The following is a 12,043-nucleotide window of genomic DNA, read 5'->3' as shown; positions in this document are numbered from 1 at the left end:
CAGCAATCAAAAAGGAAGAAATCATGAAATTTGCAGGCAAATGGTGGGATCTAGAAAAGATCATTCTGAGTGAAATATCCCAGAAGGAGAAAGACAAACATGGGATATACTCACTTATATAGACCTATAAGATATGATAAACATAATGAAATCTATACACCTAAAAACGATAATCAATTGAGCGGACATGGGGTGAGATGATCAATCCTCATTTAGAAAGACAGATGGGATGTGCATTGAATGTATGACAGGAGTCTACTGAGCGCATCTGAAAGACTCTAACTAGCAGTGTTTTCAAAGCAAAGACTCATGACCAAACCTTTGGCAGAGTACAGGGAATCATAAGAAAGAAGGGGAGTTAGTCTGATGGGGAAAGGATAGGAGCTCCACAAGGACCAAATATATCTGGGCACAGGGTCTTTTCTGAGACTGACATTCAACCAAGGACCATGTATGGATATAACCTAGAACCTCCGCTCAGATGTAGCCTGTGGTAGCTCAGTAACCAATTGGTTTCCCAAAGTGAGGGGAACAAGGACTATTTCTAACAGGAACTCAATGACTGGCTCTTTGGTCTCCCCACCCCCGAAGGGAGGAGCAGTCCTGTTAGGCCACAGAGGAGGGCTTTGCAGCCAGTCCTGAAGATACCTGATAAAACAGGATCGGATGAATGGGGAGGAGGTTCCCCCCCATCAGGACTTGGAAAGGGGCACGGTGGAGATGAGGGAGGGAGGGAGGGACTGGGAGGGAATGAGGGATCGGGACACGGTTGGGATACAGAGTTAATAAAATGTAACTGATAAAAAAAATAAATAAAGTAATAAAAAAAATAGGAAAAAAAAAAGAAATAGAAGCGGTCATCAAAAGTCTCCCATCCAAAAAAAGCCCAGGACCAGATGGCTTCAGCGCAGAATTCTACCAGACCTTCAAAGAAGAACTAACTCCAGTTCTCTTCAAACTATTCCACAAAATAGAAACAGAAGGAACATTACCAAACTCATTCTATGAAGGCACAGTCACCTTGATACCTAAACCTCACAAGGACCCAACAAAGAAAGAGAATTTCAGGCCAATCTCCCTTATGAACATTGATGCAAAAATACTCAACAAAATACTCACAAACCGAATACAAGAACACATCAAAGATATCATCCACCATGACCAAGTAGGCTTCATCCCAGGTATGCAGGGGTGGTTCAGTATATGAAAATCCATCGATGTGATCCACAATATTAACAAACTGAAAGAATAAAACCACATGATAATCTCCTTAGATGCTAAAAAGCATTTGACAAAATCCACCATCCATTCATGTTTAAAGTATTGGAGAGATCAGGGATACAAGGCACATATCTAAACATAGTAAAGGCGATATACAGCAAGCCTATAGCCAACATCAAACTGAATGGAGAGAAACTTAAAGCAATCCCACTGAAATCAGGGACAAGATAAGGCTGCTCACTCTGTCCATATCTCTTCAACATAGTGCTGGAAGTCCTTGCAAGAGCAATAGGACAGTTGAAGGAGATCAAGGGGATACAGATTGGAAAGGAAGAAGTCAAATTATCACTATTTGCAGATGATATGATAGTATACATGAGTGACCCCCAAAATTTTACCAGGGAACTTCTACAGGTGATAAACACCTTGAGCAAAGTGGCCGGATATAAAATCAACTAAAAAAAAATCAGTAGCACTCCTGTATACAAAAGACAAAGGGCTGAGAAAGAAATTAGAGAAACAACACCCTTCACAATAGCCACAAATGACATAAAGTACCTTGGTGTAACTCTAACCAAGCAAGTCAAAGACTTGTATGAAAAAAATTTCCAGTCACTGAAGAAAGAATTAGAAGAAGATATGAGAAGATGGAAAGATCTCCCATGCTCATGGTTTGGCAGGATTAACATAGTAAAAATGGCCATCTTACCAAAAACAATCTACAGATTTAATGCAATTTCCATCAAATTGCCAACACAATTCTTTACAGACCTGGAAAGAAAAATTCTTAACTTCGTATAGAATACCAAGAATCTCAGAATTGCTAAAACAATCCTCTACAATAAAAGATCTTCTGGAGGTATCTGCATCCCTGATCTCAAGCTGTACTACAGAGCAATAGCTCTAAAAACTGCATGTTACTGGCATAGAAACAGAATGGTGGGTCAATGGAACCGAACAGAAGACCCAAAAATAAACCCACACACTAAAGGACATCTGATTTTTGACAAAGATGCCAAAACCATACAATGGATAAAAGATAGCATCTTCAACAAATGGTGCTGGTCTAACTGGATGTCTATATGTAGAAAAATGAAAATAGATTCATACTTATCACCCTGCACAAAACTGAAGTCCAAGTGGATCAAAGACCTCAACATAAAACCAGACACATTAACTAGGTTAAAAGAAAAAGTGGGGGAAACCCTAGAACTCATTGGTACAGGAGACTACTTCCTGAACAGAACACCAACAGCAAAGGCTTTAAGAGCAACAATCAATAAATGGGACCTCATGAAACTGAAAAGCTTCTGTAAAGCAAAGGACACCGTCATCAAAACAAAGTGACTGCCTACAGATTGGGAAAGAATCTTCACCAACCGTTTATCTGACAGAGGACTCATATCCAGTATATATAAAGAACTAAAGAAGCTGAAAAACAACAAACCAAGTAATCCACTTAAAAAATGGGGAACAGAGCTAAACAGAGAACTCTCTGTAGAGGAATATCGAATGGCAGAGAAGCATTTAAAGAAATGCTCAACCTCATTAGCCATTAGGGAAATACAAAGAGATTTCTGAGATTTCTCCTTACACCCATCAGAATGGCCAAGATGAAAAATTCAAGTGACAACACATGCTGGACAGGTGACAGATGCCCCTCAACTGTAGAATGGATGCAGAAATTGTGTACATCTATACAATGGAGTATTACTCAGCAATGAAAAATAAGGAAATCATGAAACTTGTAGATAAATGGTGGGACCTGGAGAGGATCATCCTGAGTGAGCTATCCCAGAAGCAAAAAGATACACAAGGTATATAGTCACTCATATAAACATACAACATATGATAAACCCGCTAAAATCTGTACATGTAAACAAACTAAGCAAAAGAGAGGAGTCTAACTAAAATGCTCAATCTCCATCCTGAAAGGGAAAGAGGATGGACATCAGAAAAAGAAGAAAACAGGAAACAAGCTAGGAACCTGCCACAGAGGGCCTCTGAAAGCGTCTGCCCTGCAGACTATCAAAACAGATGCTGAGTCTGATGGCCAACTTTCGGGCAGAGTGAATGGAATTTTATGTAAGAAGTGGGAAATAGCAAGAGCTGGAGAGGACAGGAACTCCCCAAGGAGAGCAACAGAACAAGAAAATTTGAACACAGGGAACTTCCCAGAGACTCATATTCCAACCAAGGACTATTCATGGAGATAACCTAGAACCCCTGCACAAATGTAGCCGATGGCAGTTTAGTGTCCAAGTGGGTTCCATAGAAATGGGAAGAGGGACTGCCTCTGACATAATCTGATTGGCCTGCTCTTTGATCACCTCCCCCTGAGGGGGGAGCAGCCTTACCAGGCCACAGTAGATGACAGTGCAGCCACTTTTGATGTGAACTGATAGACTAATATCAGAAAGAAGGAGAGAAGGACCTCCCCTATCAGTGGACATGGGGAGGGGCATGCATGCAGAAAGGGGAGTGGAGGAAAGAGGGGCTTATGGGGGGATACAAAATGAATAGAGTCTAATTAATAAAAGTTAAATAAAAAATTTAAATAAATTAAAAAAATGTTCAATGCCCTTAGTCATCAAGAAAATGCAATCTAAAACTACCCTGAGAATCCATCATACATCTATCAGAACGGCTAAGATCAAAAGCTCAAGTGACAACACCTACTGGAGATGATGTGGAGAAGGGGGAATGCTCCTCCATTGCTTTGTTCCCACCAGCAATGTAAACTTGTACAGCCACTTTAGAAATCAATCTGGCGCTTTCTGAGACAATTAGGAATAGTGCTACCTCAAGATCAAGCTATATCCAAAACAGGCATAGCTCCAAAATATGCTCAAGGATTCAACAAAGACATTTGCTCAGTAAACATATTTTTATTGCCATAAAGCACAAACAAGACAAGCATTTCCCATCTTCAGCATACTGCTTGCTGTCATTTACATTTTTACCGTCTGCCTCCAACCAGCAAGATGGCCGTGGCCTTCCCTCCTGAGCTGAGGATGAGACGCTGTTTTTGTTTCTACTCCTGAAAGTTTCCAAGCTCTTCCTGCTCCAAGTAGTCCACACAGCATTTGTTCTGCCTAGACTCACATGGCAGTCAGAATGGTGGATTCATGCCCCTCTCTGTGGGACAATGTACAGAAGCCCTTTCTCTTTTAAAGCCGAGTAACAGTCCAGTGTAGAGAGGCTGAAGTCTGTTTATCCATCATCAGGACTGCTTTTTATACATTGACTCTACTCTGTCTGTCTCTCTCTTGTTCTCTCTCTCTCTCTCTCTCTCTCTCTCTCTCTGTGTGTGTGTGTTTTCTGGTTATATGGTGAATATAATAATAAATGCTTACTTACATAATTTGGCAAAATAGTGAGAGCTGAGGAAATTGAATGACTGAGGCATATCACGAGCTGTCAGATATTTTTAGGTATTATGGGTAATCCAGGCCATGACAAGTAAGATCCACTATCTATGTCTCTCTTCAATACACACAGGAGAGTATAAAAAACTTAGGAACCTGCCATGTGGCTTTTCTTTTATATCTGGCTTCCACATATATCATAATATACAGGTTTAACAGCAACAGAAAGAATAACTGTCTTTTTTTTAACTTGAAGCTCACATAAACACAGTACATACTTCTGATGCCAGTGCATCAGCTCATCTTAAAAGAACTTATCCATCCTTGAACAATCATATGTTTAATGTCCTCCCATAACATTTGAAAATGTGAATTACGTGTTTTTCATTGCTGAGGACCAAAAAAGGACTGACTGTGGCATAGCTATGACATACAAGAATCACAATAAAATAAAATATGGGATCTTTACTTGGATATCTTAAGTAGGAGATGATGCTGTCCAAGGTGTACATCACCACAAAGAAGCTCATGAGGCACAGGATGGTCTGTGTTGCTCTGTGTTCTGGGGATGATTTAAGGGAACGGTTGGTGCTGTGGAGAAACTGGGACTGTTTCTTATGTCTGTATAGGAAAGTCACCATGTATGCACTGGAAATGGCCAAGAGACCTACAAAGATGACATCTCTGAGAGTTAATAGTATATAAAATATATGCCGGTCAGAGTAACTCATGGGCACAAGACAGCAAGACTGAGTGATGTATGTAAAACCAGGAGAGGTCAGATTTGGTGTGGCAGTTACATATGTTATAAGTGGACTACTGAAGGATGTATAAAAGATACTCAGGAAAAGAAGGCATCCTAACATTTGGTGTGGAGATTTCTGTTTGAACTTTGCTAGACAGGAATTTCTCGGGCTGAGCGTGATGGCCTGGAGGATGCTGAGCAGGCTAGTGGCACAAAGAGAGAGGCTCCTAAAAAACCTGTACAAGAACATAACAGATTTGCATGTGGAGTCACTCCATCTCTTCCCTGGCATAAAAATGTCTGAAGCTACTAAACTCATCACTAGTAGCATCAGTATGTGGATTAGGGCCAAGAGACTGATGGGTGGATCAGTGAGTCTGAGTCTCTGTCCACGAATGAACTTGAGGACCTGGAAGAGAAGAAGGATGATGTTGCCTGAGAGCCCAATTCCAGCTTCAAAATATAGAGTGTTTCTTATCTTAATATTATAAGATAGTTCTTTGATTTTATTCATTTTAAGTCCGAAAGACGCAGTTAGGAACTTTGAGGGTAGAACAGCAAGAGGATTCCTTATCCCAAATCTCGCCTTGCTCATCAGCGGCAAACAATGGCAGCTCCGCTCGTCTCAGGAAGACATGTTGATGTTTCACAGCTCAGCGTTGTTCCATCTAATATTGCCTCCACCTCAACTTGCCCAGAAGCCATGTTCAATGTCTCCATTGTTGCACACTTCCGTGCCCCATCTGTACATAAGCTTTCTCCATACTGAAAATTGTCATGTGCAGTGGAAGTAATCTTTCCTACTGTTTCCTATTTGAGGTCTCCTGAGGAAAAGCAATGCCTTACTTGTCTTTTTTCTGTATCATGTTGATTGCCAGACTCGTAGCAGCTCTGTAGTTTTTGGTGAAGTTCAAGGAGAATTGCAAGAAAGTAGAAATGAGACCCTCAGTTGAAGCAGTGCCCTTGTCTTAAACAGACCCAGAGTCATTTTATTCCAGTCTCTTTGTTCTGCTCATTTACTGCAGACCTAGTGCTCTTCATGTGGTTCTGCAGGGAGCATTGAGCAGTGGAAACTCTGAATCCAGACTATTTCAGATCCTACCCACTCCTGCCATTTCCTATGTGTGACCCTGACCAGTCTAACGTTGAGCTGCAGCTCTATAACATATGACTGTTGTGTGCCTGTGTCAGGGAGTTGTGTAAGAAGATGAAGTTTACATACCAAGCATGGGGGGTTCCCTGCACAGGGTGAACTCTGTGGAAGTGTAAGCTGCTGGCTTTATTCTCATGAGGTCCCCTCACATTTGTGACTTGGGATAGTTAATGCAGTTTTAAAAACAGCTCTCTGGTCTGTCCCGGCCTGAAACAGAAATGATTAAATATGACAGCAGTAGACTACCTGACCAATCCTTTCCAGAGCATTCTGGTAGCATTTTAGGCCTTCTCTGTGAACCTCACCTTGTAACTTCATCTGAGATATGTACTGACGTCACAGCAGAACAAAAGCCTCTGTGAGATGTGTTCAGTTATCAGAGGCTGCCAGGAACATGGTAAAGGATTTTTTCTCCTTCAGCATCTGTAAATAAATAAATAAGTAAATAAATAGAAATAGAATTATAATTACAATCAATCTAGGACCATTCCCATTGTAAGGTATTAATAACAGTAGAATTATCCAGCTCATCTTGAAAATTGGGTTGCATAGGCATCTGGCATTTCATACCTCCTTGAGGAAGCAGTGATATTTCTGACTCAGGTGGCCCTAGCCTCAGGTACATACCTGAACCTTTCAGGAAGGGTGTTCTAGAAGATTCTTACTCATGCAATACCTGCACTAACTTCAATTCAAGTATCATTCTCCTTAATTATGTAATAATATAAAAAAATGCTAGTCATTAGTTAGAAATAAAAATCAATTGAAATTCAAGGGTGTGTATTAATGTTATCTTGTTTAGTTCATGGAACTTTACGAAGTGTTCAAGCTCCAGTACATGTAGCACCAGCTAATTGCTCAGAGCAGGAGTCCAGTAGGTAGGCTGGGTGACAGATGGACTAACTGCCTATCATGGTGATAAGAGTTTGATCCGTGGGATTTACATTCTGAAAGGGAAGAACCAACTCTGTGGACCCTCAGCAGTGTATTGTGACATAGCTCTGCCTCTCCCACAAAACTAACAAATGAAATGAAATAAACCAGAGGTAAAGTGGATAGTCAGTGTAAACAATTAAAATTGTTTCTGGAGAGGTGGCTCCGTGGTTAAGATCTCTTGCTGCTCTTGCCTAGGACCCAGGCTTTTTTTTCCAGTGTCCAAATGACATCCCTAAATCACCTGTAGCACCAATCCCAGGGCATCCAAAAATGGCTTCTGAGGTCCACAGACACCAGGCATGTTTGTGTTGAAAATACACACATGGAAAACATACATGCATGGGAAACACTCACAGACATAAAATAAATAATTTTTGACATTTAAATATACTTTTATTAATGAAAGATGCTTTTGACTTGAGGCATGTCAGCTCCTGCAACACCCAACCCATCAAATTACCAACACAATTCTTTACAGACCTGGAAAGAAAAATTCTCAACTTCATATGGAATAACAAGAAACCCAGAATTGCTAAAACAATCCTCTACAATAAAAGATCTTCCGGAGGTATCTCCATCCCTGATCTTAAGTTGTACTATAGAGCAACAGTTTTAAAAACTGCATGTTACTGGCATAGAAACAGAATGGTGGATCAATGGAACCGAACAGAGGACCCAGAAATAAACCCACACACTTATGGACACCTGATTTTTGACAAAGATGCCAAAACCATACAATGGAAAAAAGATAGCATCTTCAACAAATGGTGCTGGTCTAACTGGATGTCTACATGTAGAAAAATGAAAATAGATCCATACTTGTCACCCTGCACAAAACTGAAGTCCAAGTGGATCAAAGACCTCAACATAAAACCAGACACATTAAATCGGCTTGAAAAAAAAGTGGGAAATACCCTAGAACTCATTGGTACAGGAGAAAACTTCCTGAACAGAACACCAACAGCACAGGCTCTAAGAGCAACAACCAATAAATGGGACCTCATGAAACTGAAAAGCTTCTGTAAAGCAAAGGACACCGTCATCAAAACAAAGCAACCACCTACAGACTGGGAAAGAATCTTCACCAACCCTTTATCTGACAGAGGACTCATATCCAGTATATATAAAGAACTAAAGAAGCTGAAAAGCAGCAAACCAAGTAATCCACTTAAAAAATGGGGAACAGAGCTAAACAGAGAATTCTCTGTAGAGGAACACCGAATGGCAGAGAAGCACTTAAAGAAATGCTCAACCTCACTAGCCATTAGGGAAATGCAAATCAAAACAACCCTGAGATTTCACCTTACACCCATGAGAATGGCCAAGATCAAAAACTCAAGTGACAACACATGCTGGAGAGATTGTGGAGAAAGAGGAACCCTTCTCCACTGCTGGTGTGAACTTGTACAACCACTCTGGAAATCAATCTGGTGCTTTCTCAGACAACTAGGAATAGCGCTTCCTCAAGATCCAGCCATACCACTACTGGGCATATATCCAAAAGAGGCTCAAGTACACAAAAAGGACATTTGCTCAACCATGTTTGTAGCAGCTTTATTTGTAATAGCCAGAAGCTGGAAACAACCCAGATGCCCCTCAACTGAAGAATGGATGCAGAAATTGTGGTACATCTACACAATGGAATATTACTCAGCAATGAAAAATAAGGAAATCATGAAATTTGCAGGTAAATGGGTGGGATCTGGAAAGGATCATCCTGAATGAGTTGTCCCAGAAGCAAAAAGACACACATGGTATATACTCACTCATATAGACATACAACATAGGACAAACCCACTAAAACCTGTGCATCTAAAGAAACTAAGCAAGAGAGAGGACCCTAACTAAAATGTCCAATCCCCATCCTGAAAGGCAAAGAGGATGGACATCAGAAGAAGAAGAAAACAGGAAACAACCTAGGAACCTACCACAGAGGGCCTCTGAAAGCCTCTGCCCTTCAGACTATCAAAGCAGATGCTGAGCCGGATGGGCAACTGTTGGGCAGGTGAACGGAATTTTAGGTAAGAACTGGGAAATAGTAAGAGCTGGAGAGGACAGGGTCTCCACAAGGAGAGCAACAGAACAAGAAAATTTGAACACAGGGAACTTCCCAGAGACTCATACTCCAACCAAGGACTATTCATGGAGATAACCCAGAACCCCTGCACAGATGTAGCCCAGGGCAGTTCAGAGTCCAATTGGGTTACATAGTAATGTGAAGAGGGACTGCCTCTGACATAATCTGATTGGCCTGCTCTTTGATCACCTCCCTCTGGGGGGGAGCAGCCTTACCAGGCCATAGTAGAGGACAATACAGCCACTTTTGATGTGAACTGACAGACGAAGATCAGAAAGGAGAGGAGAACCTCCCCTATTAGTGGACTTGGGGAGTGGCATGTAAGCAGAGGGAGGAGGGAGGGTGGGATTGGGAGGGGAGGAGGAAGGGGCTTATGGGGGGATGCAGAATGAATAAAGTGTAATTGATGAAAAATTTAAAAAAATATATTACCAGAAAAAAAAAAAAGAAAAAAGAACATAGGGAACAATCTGAAGTTCAGAAAAGTATACTCTTTTATTTATTAATTTTTAATTTTTATATTAATTATAGTTTATTCACTTTGTATCCTATTTGTATCCCAGCTGTAACCTCCCTCCCTCATTCCCTCCCATCCCGCCCTCCCTCCCTCTTCTCCTCCCATGCTTTTCTCCAAATCCACTGATACACTCTTAATAGTAAAGCCAGAAGCTTGTTGAGGTTGGTGAGCGAGAACAATGGTCTCAATGTCCAAGTGATTGGTAGCCTTGCCCAGAAAGAGCATATGAGGGTTCTGCCAGGCCAGACAGGTCAGCCACACTTGGCACTTCTGCCCATCAGACAGATTATGGATTGGGGTCAACTGTTGTTTCCCAGTGAGGCCATATCTCCAAATGATCTTCCTCATCTCCTCCTCCTTGATCTCTGGGTAGCAATTCATCATGTACTCCAATGGTGAAAGGTCCAGGTCCAGTTGCTCCTGTAAGTGCTGATGGTAACATCTTATCTTAACATGAGAATGTTGTCAGATCATTCCATCTCTGCAGAAGCTCTCCAGTTAGCAGCTTCAGGAGAGTGGACTTCCCTGCATTGTTGGCTCTAACCATAGCAACTTCTGCCTCAAGGTCAATGCCAAATTCTAGATTATTGTAGATGCAAGGCCCATCTTTTGTATACTTGAAGCTCATGTTCTGTGCCATAATGACAGGTGGTGGGATCTTACTACACAGTGGGAAATATAATGACAGTGTCTTGTCACTCACAATCCTGTCAGTCCTGATGCCATCATTTTCTGTAGTGTTTTCTCTTTTCTTTGAGCCTGCCAGGCCAGATTTGCACTGCCCTGGCCAAACCTGGCAATGTAGTTTTTCATATGTGCTATCTGGTCTTGCTCCCAGTGAAACCTCTTTATCTGGTTCTCTTCCAGCTCCAGCCGTGCCTTCACATACTGATCATAATTACCCATGTAGAACTTCAGTTTCTTCTTGTGCATGTGGATGATGTTGGTACAGATTCCATTCAGAAAGTCCTGGGAATGGGACACAAGGACCAGAATGCTCTTGAAAGTCTTAAGTTCTTCTTGCAGCCACACACAAGCATCCAGGCCCAGGTGGTTGGTCAGCTCGACCTGAAACAGCATGAAGGGCTGAATAAAGAAGGCTTTGGCAAGAGCATCTCTTATCTGCCAGCCACCACTGAAGTCTTTTAGCTTCTTGCACTTTATGGCAGGGGTGAAAGCCAGTCTGTGTAAGAGCCTTGAGGCCTTCATCTCAGCCTTATCAGTGTCCAGTTCTTCTAGCCTCTGATAGAGTTCCATGAACTTCTCACACTCCACATCCTCATGAGCTAACCACTCAGCCTCCCTCTCCAGCATGGGAGGAACTCAAGGACATACTGGCTACAGAATAACATTCTTTCTACTTGAACAGGTCTTTTCTGATTTTGCTATTCTAAAACTGCAAAACAAGGCTCCTGATCATTCAGAGACTTTGTATAAAATGGTTTCCTAAACTAGATCTTATTTTAACACATTAGAAGGAAACATGTACATCCCTATGCCAGTTGCTCTAGCCTCTTTTATTTTATGAGTGATTTTTTTGGTGCTACCACTCTTTCTGGCTAAGGATTCTCAGCTACATAATTAATCTGTGTTTCCACAATCCAGCCTTATACATTATTCTATGCATGTTGGTACTTCTTGCCTTTTGAATAAATACCACCTAATCAAGGTAATCAAAATGAGCATAGAAGAGATCTGTGTTTGGCAAAGAACATATATTGGATGAAGTATACCTGCTTCTAATGTTTAAACCCAAGTGTTTAAACATTAATAATAGAGGGAACTGTTATTATATTTCACTGAAGAAATTATTTTCTTGTAGTGTCTGTTTCCAAAGGGTCTTAACACAGTCTTGAAAGAGAGAGTCTTGAGAGAACATTTGTTGGACTTCTTTTTTCACAATGGAATGACAATGAAATAACTATTCTCTTCTTTCTTGGAAGTAAAGTTTTGGGTGGAATTAATTAAAGAAGTTCAACTCCTGGGAGAATTTTAGATATGATGTCTTCTCAAGATTATCCATGAA

General features: G+C 41.1%; 1 protein-coding gene across 1 annotated transcript in view; it reads right to left on the bottom strand.

The window, feature by feature from the left end:
- Window positions 1–11,331, bottom strand: part of LOC132654156 (ATP-binding cassette sub-family F member 2-like) — a 99,922-nt gene extending 88,591 nt beyond the window's left edge. Inside the window, 3 exon segments of the mRNA XM_060383406.1 lie at window positions 10,147–10,501; window positions 10,503–10,728; window positions 10,731–11,331. Coding sequence (XP_060239389.1) covers window positions 10,147–10,501; window positions 10,503–10,728; window positions 10,731–11,331 — 1,182 coding nt within the window.
- Window positions 11,332–12,043: the final 712 nt, after the last annotated feature.

The sequence above is a fragment of the Meriones unguiculatus genome, chromosome 5 (assembly GCF_030254825.1).
Source record: "Meriones unguiculatus strain TT.TT164.6M chromosome 5, Bangor_MerUng_6.1, whole genome shotgun sequence".
Lineage (NCBI taxonomy): Eukaryota > Metazoa > Chordata > Mammalia > Rodentia > Muridae > Meriones > Meriones unguiculatus.
Note: the sequence above shows the minus strand (reverse complement) of the source record. Positions and strands in the feature narration are given on the sequence as shown.